At 38.4% G+C, this 19,682-nt stretch overlaps 1 protein-coding gene across 3 annotated transcripts in view; it reads left to right on the top strand.

The window, feature by feature from the left end:
* Nucleotides 1-5,308: 5,308 nt before the first annotated feature.
* The window catches only part of IMMP2L (inner mitochondrial membrane peptidase subunit 2), a 473,407-nt gene continuing 459,033 nt past the window's right edge, over nt 5,309-19,682 (top strand). For all 3 annotated transcript variants that reach the window (XM_014964182.1, XM_014964183.1, XM_014964184.1), the window contains exons 1-2: nt 5,309-5,357; nt 16,886-17,023. In XM_014964182.1, coding sequence (XP_014819668.1) covers nt 16,889-17,023 — 135 coding nt within the window. In that variant the 5' untranslated portion in view covers nt 5,309-5,357; nt 16,886-16,888. The remainder of the gene's footprint in view (nt 5,358-16,885; nt 17,024-19,682) is intronic.

Here is a 19,682-nt window from a genome sequence, read left to right as displayed (position 1 = left end):
TAGGTGGGGGAGGGCTGAGTAATGAACAGGAAAGATCTCTAAGTGTCTTGGTCTTCAAAACCAGCATGTTGTTAAACAACCAGCTGGGGCGGTCAGATGTACTGCTACACTTCAGATGAAAAACCCAGGCACTTCCTTAACCCGGTGTCTGGGGTAGGGACAGGAGCACCGTTTGTCTTCATATTGCAGCCCTTATTATGTTTTTGATTACAGCTTCCCCGGACACTAAGTTTTAATGGAATTTGAGGAATTGCAAATGGCTTCACAAATCACTTCTTAATCTGATGAAACAAGCAAGGAATAATACAAAGGGTAGAAAAGCCTCAGCATCCTGCTTTTATCAGAGTATTATAGGAAACATGTAAATAAAGAAAACAAATCAGTGCCCCGTTCACAGTTCATCAGCTGCGTAACAACTTGCAACCAGTTAATTACACACCTTAAAATTGCATGTACAGGAGAAATGATTCAGAAATAAGCTTCTATAATGAGAAAGGACAGCACAGAAATACTGACTCCACTCAGGTAAATGTAACCCTTTAAACTTGGCAGCGCTGAAAGAACGTACTGTATGAAATAGCAAAGTAACTGCTGTCTGCTTTATGCCAAGCATTTAATAACCAGTAATCTACAATGATCACTTTATATTTATTTATTGCTACTAACCTTTGTAACCTTTACTCCTCACTTAAAAGGAAGATAAGGGTTTACACATTACACCTAAGAATTGAATGCTGTTAGTTATTCTTGATTAAATATATTGAAGAATATTAAGGGACAAGTAATTTCACATTTCTGAATATGCAGGACCCATCTCAGTAGGACCTGGTAGCTCAGTACATACAGTATTGCTATGGCTGGTACCACAACATGAGCTTCATACTCACTGCAAATTCTCAGGACCTGTTGGGCTTTGTTGAGCTTGCTTTATCAAGCCTGCAACTCTGCTTTAGCTTTTTTTTACCCTGTAACAGCAATTTTCTGATGATCAGGTGGTTATTGTCTAATATCTTTTACTTCTGTGTGATTTCATATAATTGTCGTGATACAACCATAACATTTTTTGTATAGACAGTGGTAATAAGCAGTCGCTTGTTACAATGAAATGTTTGTGCCCTTACCATACTAAAGCAATGCAGGGGATTACAGACTGGTATGAGAGGAGTTGGGGGAGGTGCAAGATGACACTGGAAACTCCAGGGCTATAAACAAGTTACTGGAGGTCAGTTAAAAATACGCAGAGGGAAAGTCAGCTCTAGGGATAACAAGGAGAAAAAAAACAACTCCCAGCACAATGAACTAAACCACTTTAGCACCCATGGAGGCCACAGAAGGGGAAGCGTAACACCAGAAACAGAGGTGGACATTAGAAAGTTTGTAGAAGAATTTTAACCATATCAGTATTGAGATTTTTTTGCCCCTGAAATAGTACTGTTTTCTTTTCCTCTAATGAAAAGATGTAGACTATTAATACTTTTATTACCCTGTCGAGATTCTACCTTCGCTGACAATAAACTCTTGACTTTGCAAGTCATGTCTCTTTCCTTTTTTCCTATGACAAGAATTTGAGGGTAACAACCATTCCTTGAGGAAAACCCACGCAATGAAGGTGACTGTTGTAAGTATTTATGTAATTTTCTGCCCTTCAAAGATTACGCCAGTTTCACTGACCAATGACAGGATTTCAGGAATAATTTTCTTGTGTTTGGTTTCTTCTCTTTCCCTGATGGAGAGGTCACTATAGAGTTTTATGCTCTGCTGCCTGCCTGACCAACTGGAAGCAAAATCTACTTTACTTTGACCGGGTTGTGTTTCAGTATGTACAAGGCATAACGTAAACAATATGTGATGGTCAAAAGAGTATCAGCAGCGAGGAAGAGAAATGTTTGTCCAAAGATCTTTATATGGTAACTTCCATACAGTGTCATAATCAACCCAAACAGATTATTTCTGCCCCTGAGTGAAGAGCACTGACCCACGGGTAAGTGCACAGGTATACACATCACTCAGGCTTGGCCTCCGCTCCCTCCAGTATTTGGTGCCAGCCTTCAGCTGGGTCCCTGGGAACTCTGGCACAGGCAGGGTGGGATGCTTCTCCTCCCACGGCGAGTGTCCTGTATGTGAGCAACTGAGGAGAAACGGGCTCTTCTAAAATGTGATTTCTCTGATTTCTTTGCGATAGCCACATGTGAATGAGATTAACCCTGTCCTAGAAGGACCCTGTGTCACCTCCTTGGCATACAGGAAATTTAGACAAATAGTTCATATATAGATATTATGTATCTGTGGGTAGATAACTCCCACTGAATATAAACTTGCATTTGAAAAAAAACCCACAAAAATGAGCGTGCGATCCTTTATCACAAGCCATTTATCAGAGCCCAGAAGCTAGCGGGGGCTAGGTGCCTAGTCGAGTAATAAAATGGAGATGTGTAGTAATATAATAACACCGAAGATGCCACGATCACTTATTTGCAGTACGATAGCAGGTTTAGGATTTTATTGCCCTCTTTTGTGCCGCACCATTCATTGCTGCCCTTGGGCACGATATGAAGCGTTCATCTGCAATATCCATTTAGGCCATTCAGGTTTCCTGATCCTGTGTCCTCCGTGCCCATGCCCTTTTCTCACAGCACCTTCTCTGCACTCAGGCTGTCTGACCCAGCCCAATATTCTCCTCAGAACAGTAGGCTCAACACCACTCAAACATTCATTCCTTTACTATATGGAGGAAGATAATTACCTTAATTACCCTACAGATAGCTGTATTTGCAAATGTATGGCCCTCGATTTTAACTCCAAGCAGGTCTTAGGTATCTTCCTATAGATTTTCCATGCTCTTAAAATGCAAAATGAAATCAAGCTAGGGAAAAATGAATTAAATGTGGTTTTAGCACAGAGCTGGCCACAGTCTGCTGAGAGTCTTTTAAATGGATACGGTGGTACAAAAGTTTTATGGATTGCCAAGAACGCTCTAATGGTACTCTCAGCTGAGAAGCAATTGAAGAGGCGGGTGAAAAGGGCAGGCTTTCTTTATTTCAGCCACTGATGCATCAAAGCATGGAAGCAGCAAAACATTCTCAGTAGCTATTTGTTAGAGCTGAAAGCAAAATAAACTATTCTCTACTTCTAGGTAGCAATGAAGTGGCAGTAGGAATACTTATTAAAAAAAAAGAAGAAAAATAGAACAGCGTAGATATTGGTAATGCATCATTTGCAGCTGGCAACTTAAGTATCGGCTTTGATACATATAATTTTATTTACAAATAAATGAAGAATGAGAATGGGTATTTCCTGCTTGTTGTTTAGCACACACATAATTTCAAAATGAAGAAAACTTCTGCTAAGCCATCATTTGATCTTGAGAGGTTTACAGCAAAAGTCTTTAATCACAGAAGAGTTTCAGCGTAAGAGTTTCATTGGGAAATATTTCATATTGTCAGCTTTGAACACAAAGAAACTTTGAGGCACATTCCCGTGATGCTTCTCTAACATTATAATTGAAAGTATAATACTGTGTTTTGCAGCAATATTTCTGAAAATTTTGCGAAGATTTCCCAGTTAAAATTTTTATATTATGGGTGGTTAAAGTGAAGATGGTGGATGCCAGTGGTCGAATACTGTATTTATTCCTGTGCAATGCAGCAAAATCTTATTGTATAATCTTACAGTGAACACACAACTCAAATGTGTTAAACAAATAATGCATTAAACAAAGGGTAACCAACAACAAAGTTAGTAAGGATTATTTGATTGTAAAGTTAATGCTTATTTAAAAACATGTCAAGGGAAAACAAAAAATGAAATAGGGTAACAATCACTGGCTTACACTAGGCAACAAATATGTTGGCATCACATTGTTATTTCAGCAAACAAAATCACACTGAAGGTAATTCTGTCATTTTGTGAAAATGTTATTTTTAATAATTAAAAGCTGTAAGCATTGCTGAAAGGTTCAGTTTTGACAAGAGGCTGGGCATGTTGTGTTTGGGATAGTGTGTAACAAGAAATTGTATAGATTATGTATACATAATTTAGTAATTATGTACTAAAAAATATCTTAGAGTGCGTCTTCCAACTCGGTCCATTAATAAATACTGTATGGTATTGTCTTCTTAGATAGTCAACTCCTATCTCAAAAACCGCAGAGAGAATATTCTACGTCTGTAAAAAGCCATGGTCAGACTACAGACAATTTAGCATTCACACTTTCATAGCTGAGCTTCAAAGTCAGGATCATTTCAATTATAACAGCTCTACATTTGAACTTAAAAATAATATTTTAATCATAAATTACAAATAAGTGGCTGCAAAGAGTCAGGCAGAGGCCCCATTGTACATTGTTTCCGACAGCAGCCTGACCAGTAGAAGTACCTCCCAGCATCTACTTAGGGACACCCTGAGCCAGAGGTAGTTTCTATGTGCATAATAACTCTTAATGAATTTCTCTGCCATTGACTTGCCCATCAACTCTTGAAGGTACATGAACTATCTGGAAAAACTATAGTCCTGCTTCGGACTTTACTGGCACCCGCACTCGTTATGGCAGATGATAAGAACAACCAATCCATCTGTGAAATCCCAAACCCGAGTGCAGATGGGAAAAGTCAAGCCCCATCCATGGACACAGGGCTGGAAGTGCGATGCAGCCAGGTCTGATGTGCAGCAGATGTGGTTGCCACCAGAAACCTGGCATGCACTAGGCAACTCACCAGCTGAACAAAACCCCTGCATTTTCCTGTGTGGATTACAATATATGCAGCTTACAGAACTGGCTTATACTGCAGCATTATGTAAAACCTCCCAATATTACACATTAATTTTCACAGTAGTTTATTGTAAAGTGCCAAAAAACAGCTGAAACAGTAGAGTCCTTGTGTATTTGGACCCCCATCATCACTGAAGGGAATCACGGCTGCTGCAATCCAACGGCCTCAGGTTTCTGGGGACTCTTACACAAACTGCAAGCACAGCGCTTAAAAAAGATCAGTCTAAGCGCGTTATTTTTTTGTGAAGGGGCCAGTCGGACACCAGGCAAACCATCCAGGCCTCAGGGCCTGCACGGCGCTGTCCCGAGCAGGCCGCAGCCAAACGCCCGGTGCAACCCTCAGCCCGCGCCGGCTCACAGCCCCCCAGCAGGCTCACAGCCCCCCAGCAGGCTCACAGCCCGGCCGCCGTCGCCCCGTGCCCAGCCCTGAGGCGGCCGCTCCAGGGGGCTCCCGGCGGCCCAGCCCCGGCAGGGCCCGCGGCCGCCTCACGCCGCGCGCAGCGCCGCCGCAGCCGTTAAGCCCACGTCACAGCGGGCGGAGGCGCCGCCGGCCCGCCCTTCCACCCCCCCCGGGTGAAGGGAGGAAGAGGTAAGCGGGGAGAGGCGGCGGGAGGCGGGTGGAGCGACGGAAGCCGGGCGGGCTCAGAGCGCGGAGAGCCGGGGCGGGGAGGGGAGCGCGGGGCGAGGAAGCGGCGGGAGAAGCGGGGGGGGGAAACCTTGTGGCGGCCCAGGGAGCAGGGACGGGCCTGAGGAGAGGGGACTGGGGGGGGGACGGGAACGGGACAGGCGCCCGGCGCTCGGTGCCGCCCCGCGGTGCGGTTGGGAGGCGGCGGAGCCGAGAGCCGCCTCCTCCGGGCGGGGAGGGAGGGGGCTGTCGGCCGCCAAGGGGACCCCGCCTCCCTGGCGGTCGCGGGGCCTCTCCCCTCAGGGGGGCGGGACGGGTCTGAGGAGCCGCCCGGTGGGGAGGGAAGGGGCGGGTGTCCCCGGGCAGCGTGTCCCTGAGCCGCCCCTAAGGCCCTGCCATGCCCCAGAGCTCGCTGCCGGTTCGTCGGAGAGGGGTTCCTCCCTTACCCTTTCCTCTTCTAAGTTACCCATCGATTGATGCACAGTGGGGAAGGGGTGGATTAAAAAGAAGTGGCAAAGCGAGTGGTGTGAAGCGTTGTTCTGTCTCTAAGAGTTGGGGTTGTTCAGCCTGCAGAAGAGAAGGCTCCAGGGAGACCTCATAGCAGCCTTCCAGTATCTGAAGGGAGCTTACAGATGCTGGAGGGGGACTTTTTACAAGGGCTGGTAGTGATAGGATGAGGGGTAACGGCTTCAAACTGAAAAAGGTTAGATGTAGATTAGACATCAGGAAGAAATTCTTTACAGTGAGGGTGGTGAGGCACTGGAACAGGTTGCCCAGAGAAGCTCCAGCCCTGGAAGTGTTCAAGGGCAGGCTGGATGGGGCTTTGAGCAACCTGGTCTGGTGGGAGGTGTCCCTGCCCATGGCAGGGGGTTGGAACTAGATGATCTTTAAGGTCCCTTCCAGCCCAAACCGTTCTATGATTAAGGGGAGGAAGTCGTGGCCATGCTGCAAGGTAGAGGTGAAAAAGGATGAGCAGCATCTGTTTGTGTGGGACGGAACAGAGGCTTCAACATGACTTTGTGGTTGTGCTCTGCAATTCACTTGCATTTTATCTGCAACTGGGACTTGTGCTACGGTCCATTCTTGGTCCTGGACTGAATATAATTCTTATTTAACATATTTTCCTGCTTCATTAAATTTCTATCAGATCTTGTATTTGTCCTATAAGGACTACAGTTAATGGCAGTTCTCGAGGATCCTAATGGAGTAGCTTTCCTGTTACCCTACATCCTGGACATCTGGGATAGAAATTATTATTTCAGTTTATAATGATATATCTTAAAGAGGCTGCTTTTACATGTCTGGTACTTCTCCTTCAGTCTGTTCTTAGGTTAATGCTTCTCTGTATAAAGGCCACAATGCTTGTAGGTGAAGAGATTCAGCCAGTTCGTTGATGTGTCTCTGTGGTGTTCTTACCATTTTTTAAGGAAAATTAATTTTTTTTGGAAGTCAGCGCAAAGCTTAGATAGAAAAACTGTAGCTGAACACCAAGTAGACTCTAACCTTGTAATATCTTTTAATTAGCCAGTATTCCATTGTGATTTTTTTTTTTTTTCATATCATATCATTGCTGTTCTATTGAACTGGAATTAATTGGGTTCATTGAGATACCAAAAAAAGGAGATAGGTGATTTAGGAAAGCTGCTTCTCGTCTCTCTAGATAACTTTCTTGTACCAGGACATTTTTATTTTCTTTTTTGTTCCCCCAAAAGCGTATGTGCACACATACTTGTTCATTGTTCAGTTGGGAAGAAAATAGCAATTAATTGTCAACAGAATATGCTTGGAAGACAAGATCTCTCAGGGGTTTTCAGGTTAAATGAAATAATGTCTTTAGACAACTTTAGAATTAGGCTTGGTTTTTCCAATATGTAGCTTTGTAACTGAATGCACATGGATTTTGCAAAAAGTAACATTTTTAGCTAGTGCAATTGGGAAAGTTCTAGGAATCTTTAATTTATTTTACTTTTAAAATTACAGATTCTTCTATGTAACTTCTATTTGATTATCAAAATAATTTTGCTGCCGAAATAGATGGGAAATAACTGTACACATTATACATTGAAAAGCAGTGGGTGATATCCAGATCCTTGAGAATAACATTTGAATTGTGCTGAACAATAATTTTGAGATTCAAATAGGATTTGCAGTCACAGGTGGAATTTTGTGTTGAGGTCTCTGTAAGTTGACCAGTGTGCCACAGATCCCAGCTATTTCTGGAATACCTGAATCCTTATGGTTTGTTTTTAGCTCAACAGTACATTATCATTTTAAAACAATTACTCTATATTCCACATCATCTGCTTTGCATGATATTAAGATCCTTCTGGATCAATTAAATTTAGCTGCTGTTCTAAATAATGGTCAAAACATATATTTTTCTATTAATTGGTAAAAAATTTTTGGAGGTTTCTCATCCATATTGACATCTTGGCAAGAATAAACAAATCCTAGTTCCAGTGCATTGGAATTTCTGTTGAAAATAACATAATTTTCACAATTGAAAATGAGTCATTGAAATTCTAGAACCAAGTTCAGTTGAAAAATATATCCTTTAGGGTTCATATTGTATAAATTATAAGGATTGGACAAGCTGAAACCTGAAAGTTCTAGTTCTATAAATCTGGAACTAGTATTAGTGAGTGCAGAATGAAGATTTTTAGTTTTACAGAAGTGTGGTGATCTTTTGCTTGTTTTTCAACTGAAATCATTTAGTCTTTGAAGATGAGAAATATGAGTCAGTTTCAAAGGAAGAATATCAACTGTAATTGCCTGGAATGTACACAGCAAGACCCGAACTGCTGGAGAAACCAGGTCCTGAGTTGTATAAATAGCGTGTTGCTCTCCCTATCAAAGGGATTTTGTACTTTGGACTGGTGTGTTTTTAAAGAGGCTTAGATACAAGGGGGAATGGCTCCTTGGATACTCTGTCACTTGCTTTGTCAAAAAGTTACCAGTTTATACCAGAAATTAATTGATCTGCAAATACTAACATAACTTTTTGCTGTTATAATGTAGCTTTTACTGTTCATTTTTCAATAAAATTATTAATTATGTATCCCTCAGAGCATTTGGGTTTAGTCGCTTTGTTTATTCCTTAGACCTGAGAAGTTTATATGGCAGTTGAAGTTGTCACAAATCCCAGACTGAAAATCAATATGGTGGTGAATGGTTATTAGAGAGCACCCGAGGTTCGCTCCTAGGAAGTCCCACAGTGACCTCTAATGTTCAAGGATAAAACCCGAGTTGTTAAAATGGAGTTATTTTTTGAAGGCACACAATTTTGCATATTAGTTTGTACATTTAGTTTATTAATATGCCACAGGCAGTAGGTAGTATTTGGTTCACCAGGTTTTACTGCTAATTTTCGTGGGAATGTTATGTTCATGAGTCGGTTCTAATTCCCCCGTTTTGAGCAAGTTTGCACAGAGCCTTCTTTACAGTAGTTGTGGGAAAACTAGTTATTTCTGTAAAGTACACTAAAAATGGAAAATACCTTTCAAATCTTAAATACATTCTCTCAATTCTTTCTTTTGGAATTATTTATTCATATAATAAATATTATCACTTCCTAGTCTGTCCTTATATACTCAATGCATACTTCCATACTTGAAAGATTCATAGCCAAGAAGCTCGTTTCTTGTATTTCCTCATTTGATTTTCCATTAGGCTAGAAGAAACTTTCCTGTTCTGTACTAAGCTTACTTGTTCTTAATCCAAATGAAGGAACTTATAGTTTGTTTCTGACAATATTCAGGTTTTGAGTTGAATGCTGTTATTCTTAGGCAGCTTATTCAAAGTTATATGAATACTTCACATTGTATATTTTAGTAAAAACAGATACTTCTTTTCTATTTGTTTGTTTTTGTTGATCTTTTTGCCCATGTTTGATTCTGGATAACTACAACTAACGTGACAGTTTCATGGTTTTTGAAAGAATCCGGAGAGTTGGCTAGATAAATGTGCAAATTAATTAAAAATCAAAGGTTACGCTATTGTTTACTCTAAATATAATTTACGACTTTAGTGATTTTGGAAGCAACACCTCATTTGTTCAGTCTACTTGAGACCAAAACATAACTCCAGCTGGCAGTTGTTTGTAAAGGGCACTTCAAATCAATTTATAAAATTAACTTACTTTGCATGCATTGAATCTTTAAGCTGAAAGGCCACACAGAACTTTCAGTTGCAAGAAGCTGTTATGTTGTTCACTTAAGTGTGTTCCAAAATTGATGTAGTTTAGCGCTTTATGTACTATATGTATGAATGATTATTACTTTCTTTGAAGATACAAAAACATGAGTAGAAACAATTAATGTGTATTTTATGTTAGAACAAGTGGTACTCTGCCAGTCACCTGTGTGATAGTACTTGAAGACTTTGCAGTACATCTTAAGTTTAAATGCTCTGAAAAGATGTAATTTATAACAATTACTGATGGGCTGGGTTTTTTTTGTATTGAAATACACATAGAAAAGTGATGGTATTGCTGTTCCTTTTCTTGATTGCTTACATGTGTAAGATGGAATCCTGACTGACTTGTCAGAACGGAGGGGTGCTGATTGCCATTCTGAACTAGTTGTTACTTTAATTGCTGAGAGTAACTGTCATCTACAGTTGCATTTTATTCTGCTTTTGCTTTGTGTTTGAGGACTGAAGTGTTTCATTTGGACATACATTATTGTCCATGAGGGTAGAATTCGTGTTCTTGAGACATAACATGGATTAGTAAGAATAAGCAATATGAATTTCTTTTCAGTTAACAACCAACGTGAGCATTTGTACATGGGATAGATCCCAGTGATGGGATGTGGTAATATTAAATTCTTAAAAGAAGAATCAGTTCTACATTAAAGTGGTTTGGTTTTTTTTTGTCAGTAATAATTCAGTGACAGATTAGGTTGCGAACTGTGGTTTAAGCATTTTGTGTTGATGTGGTTTGTAAGCTGAAGTTCATTCTGTTGATCTACTTTTGTCTGCTTCTGGGAACTTCTATGTATGTTATAGCTCCTGAGAAGATTACAAAACTGGATTTTTATTGTTGCTTTTTTGCATTGTAGTATACTGGAAAGCATTCTGCATGTTTTATAGTGATGAGAGCTATTACATGGAAATCATAATTGCTTTAATTCAAGGTAGGGCTTAAGAAAATGGTATATAATGGAGTTGAGGCCAGCAAAATCTGCTGCTTTGTATTTGAAACAAGCAAACCGTCTTGGTGTCAAGACAACGATTAACCTAGGAGAAAGAGAACAGCAGAGCATTACAGAGCAGACACGCGTAGTCACTGAAAATGCTGATTAGGTCAGGATTTGCTGCTTCAGCAATACAACAGCCATTTCCATGATTTGTGATATTTCCAAACTCACAGTAGAGCAGTGCTCTTTAACGACTGTGTGCCAACGAATACAGGGAGATTAATATGATGGAGGAATACTGTGAGGAAAACCTGTGTGTAAAGTATAAATACATTAATGGGACAGAAATTTCATTGCTATGGTGGAATAATACCAGGATGGAGTTGTCCTTATTGAAAGATAAATGAGAGCTCCTTCTGGAACTAGACAATATTTTTAAATGACAACTGAAATGGACTGGTCTATTTTGATTATTTTTAGCTGAAAATTTACATGGACTGATCTTTTGATTCTTCTGTGGCAGTCATCACCATCGTATCTGTGTTGACCAGCCTGTACTTGAATAAATTTATAAGAATTAAATGAGCCTATGAAAAAGTCTGCACGTTTGAACCCTTGCAAAATTTACTGTAATGTAAAAGTTACTGAAATGTACAGCTAAAATAGGACATGGGGGTCAGGCTACGTGGCAATAGTTCTCTCTGGCCTTGTATCGTGAAAGATTGTAGAAAAGGCACATGTTAAAACAGATCACACAAATTCTGATCCTGTTCATCACAACTGTTAGACCAGGTATAAGCTTGTCTTCAAGTTGTATCAGTCTTACTTAAAAGCTCAATTTTATATTTCATAAGATGCAATAGAATTGGGATCATTCATGTGTTTTGGTATTTTCTGTTATGAAAGTCTTCCTTGTTTTCAAACAAAATATGCCTGAATTCTAGTGTGATGCCATTGATTTATAGAAAAACGCGTATTGAGATTGACAGATGAGTTGGCTATTTCAATGGATTATGGAACTCCACGTAGTATAGTTACTAATTTCTGAACTAGATCAAATAGGTCATTTCAAACTTACATAGCAGCCTTGGCTGGGTGGTTGCTTTGCATATGCATTGTAATTCTCTCCTTCCTGTTCCCTCACGTGCCTTCTTGTAGAAGCACATCAGGGACCATTTTATTTCCTTTGTGGATGACTGCTAATGCCTTGTTTTTACAGCTATTTTTCCTATCATACTTCCATGGGTAATTTTTAAGTACCTAGATTTGCAAATATATTGTAACCTGGGGCTTTGTGAGTGTTAGTTGATGAGTTTCTGCAGGCTGTTTGATAAACAGGGTCTTCTAATGTGCAGGCAAGTGTTAGAAAAAATAAACATTTTATATGTAAAGAGCTATCTAAATAGCATCTCTGCTCCATATGTTGTAGTACCCACGAGAGGCTCATTATAATCCCTGGACCTTTTGTGCACCAGATACTTCAGTCCAGATAATGCTGTGCTCCATCTGCCTTAATCTCTGAGCTGCACAATGTGAAATTCTTAATGCTTTGACCTGCTATATGCTAGCATTTTTGATCTTGGATTTTTCTTGTCCATGTTGCCATTTCAAACAAGTTTTCAAGGTTGGTGCTTTGAAGTTTGTGAGTTCTACGGAATTATTCTGTGTTTTTTTTATCCTAAACCAAGGACAATTTATAAATGCTGATGTGTATGCATCTCTAAATTATTTTTACGATGGCTTATGTGTTTGATTTTCTTGCACCATCTTTGGTGCAAGAAATGTGATTTGTTGTGATTCGTTGATTTTTATTCAAGGTGTCATTGACTGGGCAGGGATCCAGAAATATGTGGTAATGAAATATAGTTTTTTTCAGCAAAGATGCTTTGCTTGCTCCACTGACATACATTTAAACCTGCTGTATATTTAATTGTCAGCGTAAAACAGGCATATCACTGGATTTCATTATTTGACTCTGGAAATGTGATCTATAAATATAATCTGTATTTATATCAGGGAGTTCCACTCAGTATCATTAAACATTGCTACTTCACAGAGTTCTTATTTTTAGGAAGCGCTTGAACCAACTCATCAAGTACTGATGTACTACTTGAATGAATTTACAATTTTTAAGTAGTATATAAGATTACCATCTTTTTTTTTGTTTATATATTAGGAAATCATGTTATGTCTTTCAGATTTGTTAGCATATCTTAATATACCTGTGAAATAATCAGCAGCTTGTCCTTAACATTTTTGTTGGCTGTTACTGCTCAACACTACTTCAGATTCTATATAATTAGATTTAAAGCTGTTAACAAGTTGCATATCCATTCTGGATGGTATTCTTCCTCAAAAAGAATAAGTAAACCATAATTTAAAGGAGCATTAGAAGTAACTTTGTAACCTCAGATTCTAAAACTAAAGTAGATTAGAGACTTGGAAATACTTAATTTCAACCTTGCTAAAATTTGTGATTCACTTTGAACAATGGACATCAAAATTTTTATTTATAAATGACATGTGAGAATTATGCATTTTTTTAATGAACCATTCATGAATTTGATATAGAACAATATAAAAGAATGAATATATCTCTATAATATAAATATAAATAAATGTAGACTAAAATAGTCTATATTATAAATATAAATTTTCTCTATAATATAGAGAAGAATGTGTCAAATTGAAATATTAGAAAGTTACGGCAATATTATCTTTAGTAACTTTCACAATTTTTTTTTAAGTTGAATGTTTTTTCTAAAAAAATACAGTGTATTGAAGTTATAAAATATAATGTCTAAGAGCAGAATATTATCTCCAGGAGTGATAGCTATCTAATGTTTTCTGTATTTGTAAACAAATACTCCAACCAGAAAATTAGTTGCTTCTAGAAAAAGTTGTAAGGACCTGTGTTGTCTACCCTTTGCTACCCTAAATTCTTTCTTGTAGCTGCAGTAAATGCTTATTGTTACTTTTTCCCCTTCTTTTCTCTTAAGACCACCTAAGCATAAGAAAAGAAAGTGCTGCACATTTTAATCAAACAGTGTTTATTGGTTGAGGATTATGCATTCATGTGTACAGTTACTGGTAGAAGATAATGCTTCAAACCATCATTCTGCTGCCTACATTCAAGCTCTTCCCCTGCCCTTCAAGGCAGGGCAACTTGAAGCCCCTCTTACTGAAGGAGTGCTGGGTAACCTTCCCTTTGCTGGAGCAGGATTACAGCAACTCTGCATGTGCATATGCTTACCCCATGGTAAATGCTTGTCTGCGCTTTTTGGAGGGGAATAGACCTCATGAAACAGACCCGGCAAAAACGAGCACAGTGGTCAATGAAATAATGACATGTAGTAACTTCTTACTCTTGTATTAAAAATGTTTTATTATATTGAAGGACTTAAGATTAAAGATGAATTTGTTTTTAAGTATTTTTTCCTCAAACTGCTTAAAATGTGTGTGCGTATGTTTACTATCTTCTGGGAAGAAGGGCTTCCTCAATAGAATAATCCACAGGCCTGCTCTGTTTGTGTCCTGGGGAAAAGCTGTCTGTTACTATGGGAGGTGGGGAACCAGAAAACTTTCAGAACGTAGCACGTGTTTGGAAGTGAAGGATTCATCTTGGTGTGGATGGAAGATAAAACCAGTGGTTTGATCAGTTGCCTTGTAGAGGAAAGAAGCAAAATTCAGGACAAGTAGAGAGGTCTTTCAGCACAACAGCTATTGTTGGCTTTGGTGGTTTTGTAAATTGGATGCTTGTAGGGGTGCTGGTGGTGTTTTTCCCCTCATCTTTATTCATGCTGTGCATTGTAACACTGCATGTGTCTGAAAACACAAAAGCAGGATCTGAACTGTCAGCTTTGCCCACAGCTGCTTAAGGTTTCTGGTGTTGCCTTGGCCAAGTGATGTGCTGAGAATGTAGCATTTTGTCTTAAATGTTTTAACATGGCTGCTAGATTCTGTGTCACTATTAATTAGCTGGTGGTTCCAGGAGCATATGGTTCGTCTCCAGTGCATTGTCTGACTGATTACTTGTCTTCAGACACTAGATTTTTCTGTAGATACTAGCGTGAGTCTGTTGCAAGAAGTTCATGACAAAGCCTGTGAATACTTTTAGTAGAAGGACTGGGGGTCAACAATCATGTGTCATTATTAATGAAAAAAAAGTTTGGCTATGAGGAATTTAAACAGTAAGTAAATTTCTCTAATTTCATGAAACTAAAAAAAAATACTCCTAAATCTGTCATATTATGGTACATCTGTCAGGCAACATCTTTCAGTTCAAAGAGTGGCTGTACATAAAACATGGTGGATACATTTGTGGGCAAGGTCTTAAAATTGTGTTTTAGGGCTGACATTGCTCTTAGACTGGAGGAGGTCTGAGGTGTGCTAGAGCTCATAGCAGAGGAGAAAACTCAAGAAGTGAAGGTTGAGAGAAGGGTGTTAAGGTGTATAAAATGATACAGTTTGTTGAACAGTAGACAAATACCTGATTTTTAGACTTTCTGTTATTATATGGAATAAAAGGTAAACCTGTGCCAATTTAGGTAAGAATCTCTTTTGGTGAATTGGTTCCAATAAGGAGTTTTTAAATGATAAGCTGAAAGTAAAGCATTTTAACATTTGTCTTGAATTGATGAAGTTTTTATTCAGTCTCACAGCCTATTTCAGATTCTTTGTGAAAGCTGTTGACGCAAATTGGAAATGTTTTCATGAAATGTGCAGTAAGAAAATATAATCAAATTGCAACCATTAAGTACATTTAGACATTTTAGTAGTTAAACTTATGTTATGAGCAAGAGTTACAGATGGTGATGAAGTATTTCCCATTTAAAAAAAAAATGGATTTAAAACCTTGTGAAGGTGAATGTCAGAAGCAATAGTAAAGATGTTGCTGTCTTTTAGAAGACAGATCTTGTCATTGCAAGGCTATTAATATCTATAAAGAATTTCAGTGAAGAATATGCTGATGACTTACATTGTAGTGCTGGGTTCCCTCTCTTAAGTGTAAGGAGCTTTATGGAATTAAGTAGCCGTATCTGGGACAGAAATACTGCTTTCATTGGAGTGATTTGAATTTGTAATTTGCATACAAATAGTTCATCACTTCCATATTTCTGAAAATGCAACAAAGAAAATATTATATTGTGAAATTTTAAATATTCTGCTTGTAAGAGGATTGAACCAAACTGCATGTACTTATCTTTTCCATTATTTTGGTTGAAAAATAATTCTGTATTCTTGAATATAATCACTCTGAAGGACTAAAAAGTTGAGGGCTCAGTCTGTTTTCTCCTTCTATTAATGTCGGTTTGAGTTAGGATGTAAAAGAAGGAGCAGAGATTCTACAAACTGATCTTGTGCGGGATGTATCAGGGATTCATTAGGTGGAAACAACAGTTCAAATTGGATTTGCCAAAAGGTGAAGGGCAGCATTTTTTATGATGAAACTGCAGTTACGTAAAATAGGCTTGTACCTTTTCATCAGTACCTGAGTACTCAGCTTGCTTTTCAGAGGGATTAGTAATACGATCAAACAACTTTTCTGTTTCAATGTACCTTGTAGGTGTTTTTCAAGAATGTTTAGTGGTTTGGGGCTAAATAAAGAGATGGGAGATAGCATAATAAATGGGGAGTTGGAGTGGAGCAGTCCCATGTGTCATTACTTAGCTGCCCAGTCTGCCAATATGCTTATAACTTTCTGATGTGCTAGTGAATTGTGTGGAGTCATTGTGTTACTGTGTGTCCCTGTGATACACATGACAATTTGAATTGATTTCATGTATTTGCAGTTGCCACAAGTGTGCATTTGTGCACTTCTATATGTGAAAATAGAAAGAAATGGCAATATGTTGCAAATTGCCAGCTTTTCCTTTACATAGCACAATCCGTCTTTGGGGGCCACTAATTAATAATTGCCAGTGTCTGGAAAGAAAATTATTTACAGAATTTCAGTTGTAAACTCTCAACTGAATACTCTGTAATTGGTTATTTTGATCTAGTTTTCTGGTTGTATCGGTTTGCTTCTCGCTTAGCTGAATTGGGTCATTTTTTATCAAGTACTTCTGCTAGCACAGGATCACAAGAAATGGTCAAATTAGATAAAGGGTAAGTGTCAAGTATCAAGCTCTCTAATGTAGAGTAGACTTAAATTCTGATGAAAATTTGTGTTCTTTTTCATTCTCATGTGCACATTGTTTTATTATTTTTTTTTCCCACTGGATAGTGGGAGATCCTAAGAGATAATATAATTAATTTATTCTTAACTGCTCCTTTTTTCATTGCTACAATGTCGTTACTTAAAATTTGTTTTATAACAACTTTTTTTCCCCCCATTTTCTTCGTATTTTTCAGATTATGGCACAGGCTCAAGGATTGGGGAAGAGATACGTTAAAGCCTTTTTAAAAGGTTTCTTTGTTGCTGTTCCGGTAACTGTGACTTTCTTGGACAGAGTTGCCTGTGTAGCAAGGGTGGAAGGAGTATCAATGCAGGTATTGCTGGAAATATCTTTGGTGTGTTAGGAAATTAAAAAGTGACTGTCCACTGACAATAGCAAGGTAGAAAAAAAATCTTTTTCTCAGCTGGTATTAAATTCCACATTGTAGTATGGGATAGTTTAATTTCAACTTTGTTAAACAAATATCTGTATGATGTGAAAAGAAAAGCTTTAGAGAACAAAAGTTGCCAAAATTCTGTCTCAGTAAAAGGAAAATATATAGATAAGTAGTGATAAAGATACGGGTTTTTTTATCTTCCTAGTCATTTAGAAATAAAGATTTCTTTTTTGAGCACGACCTTTTGTCTCTTGGGATTGAATTGATAACTCACAAAGAGCCTTTATTAATTTTTAGTAACTGCATTATAGTAACTGTAAGGCAAAACTGGTCCTTGTTGAACTTGCTGTTATTAATGAACAAATATGGCACCATTTCAGTGAAGAATACTGAAAATGGCCTGAATCAAATATTAATACCTATGCTTAGCAGGACATAAAAACAGTTCACTGTTTTTACTTTGGTTATATTGAGTGTTTATACAGTACAAATAAATAAATATAAATATGTTGTGTAACATTTAGAAGAAAAATAAATATTTATGATAATGAACAGCTACTTTGTTTCCTCTGTTACTGGGACTTGAAAAATGTATATTGTAATGTAGTTAGCCAATTTTGTACTGTTACTTTGCATTTTAAATCATGTGCACTGCATATTGCTGTGCATCACCACTGATAACTATAATTTATTTTGTTCCAATGTTGCAACATTCCAGTTAGCATAGACTCAGGGTTTGATTCTCAGATGCCCAGCCCTATTTTCTGATTATCTGACTAAGCTCAGAACCTTGAAGAGAGGTTTCACAACAATCAAGACCAGCTGCTGGGGTTTGAATTGTGCAGCATTCATGCAGTCAAAACTTGGGCTAGAACCTGGGTCTGGCTGATTTGTGTGTAATACTATAGAAAAGTGTGGAGTGGGGAGGAGGGAATAGCAAGGTGGCATTGTGCCTTTTGTGACCATCTGTAATCTGGTGTTTAACTTCTGTCAAGTAACCTCAGCTGGTCTAGAAGGCAGCTCTTGCCTCAAAAACGGGAACTAAAGTAAAATCACTGTATTCCAGTAATTCTACAATCAAGGACCAGAAGTTAGGTGTAACGTAAGGTACCTTTGTCCTTTTCATGAATGTTATTCTGAATATCATTGATGACCAGTCAAAGGTAGGATGATTTTAGGGATTACAGTTCCAGAGCAAGAAATTTGCTCTAGAAAGGAGAGGGGTGGGAAATGGGGAAAACGAGCTTCATTATCTTTTTACTAGCTCCAGACAGGAGAAACTCAAACATAGAGCATCTAGATAAGTACAAAATCAGACGGACTAATACAACTGTCCCATTTTCCATCTCCCTTTTTTTTGCCTCTGTTGGGATTTAGAGCCACATGCAGCATTCAAGATACAGATGCATCTTGAATTTTATGTTGTTCCTTTTTTTTTTCTTTTTTTTTCTTTTTTTTTTCCTAAGGGGTTGGGTTTTTTTAGCATGCCACATTGTCTTTCATCATTTGCTCTTTTCTGTATCTGGCATAATCTTCTGTTTGACATCAGTTTTTGTTTAGATAGTTTTACCTCAGTAGCTGGAAAGAAATTCTCTAGGTTTCCCTACTCCACAAGTCTGTTGAGTCCCTCAGGTCAAGCCCTCAGTTTTCTGTTTCCTTTGAAGTCAAAGTCTCAAGTGTTAGAGAGCACTCTGGTATTGTTCTGGAGTGTTGCTTTTGTACTCACTTGAAGGGCATATAGTTAACTGTGGTTTATCCATGGAAGATTTGGAAAACACTACAGTTATTTGCTCAGATTTATTCAAGCTGACAAAGAAGGATATGCAGTCTTCGTAGTGGCTAGGGAAAGCAATATATATTCACCGAGTGATTAAAATCTAAGCTCTTCCCTTGATATATCTGTTGACTAAACATTCCCTCTGTTATTGAAGCATGGGTAGCTTGAAAGATGACATTTCTAATTTTACTGACATCACAGCATCTGTAAAATCATCTTTCTGGTTTTATTCTGGACTGTAGCACTGAAATAGAAGTTTCTTTTAAACTTTGATATTTTTCAGACTATAAAAAATACTTCCTTGTGCTTTTAGTAAGATACTAATTTCCTTGCCAAGATTTATTAGACATCTAACTAAGTCTGACAGGGACATAATTATAAGGAATATGTCCTCTTTGCGCAGTAGCTTAAAGGAGTACTGGTCATCGCGTTGCATTTCCTCCTGTTTACTGTGTTCTCTGAAGAGTGGTCTGTGTTGAACGTATCTGAAAGCAGTGGGTCTGAGGGAGAGTGACGTTTAGTCAGCATGTACTCATATATCCCTCAATCGCATGCTTCCAACGATATCTTATTATCTCAATTTGAAGATACCATGGTATGATTCCCAATAATTTGTTTGTAATAGACCTCTAAAATGTCTAGCTGGCTTTGGGTATTCATCGTTGTGGCTCCTGCTGAGCCTGAAATTAAAAGTTCTGACAAGAAGCCAGGAATAAATCTCTCTGTTTCATGCTTGTTCTCCCACTCTCATTCTCTCTTGCATGCTCTCTTCCCCCCCCTCCCCTTTCTGTTTTTGTTTTGGACCGGCCTTATTGCTGC

The sequence above is a fragment of the Calidris pugnax genome, unplaced genomic scaffold (genome assembly GCF_001431845.1).
Source record: "Calidris pugnax isolate Ruff unplaced genomic scaffold, ASM143184v1 scaffold44, whole genome shotgun sequence".
NCBI lineage: Eukaryota > Metazoa > Chordata > Aves > Charadriiformes > Scolopacidae > Calidris > Calidris pugnax.
This window is presented reverse-complemented; position numbering and strand designations above follow the sequence as displayed.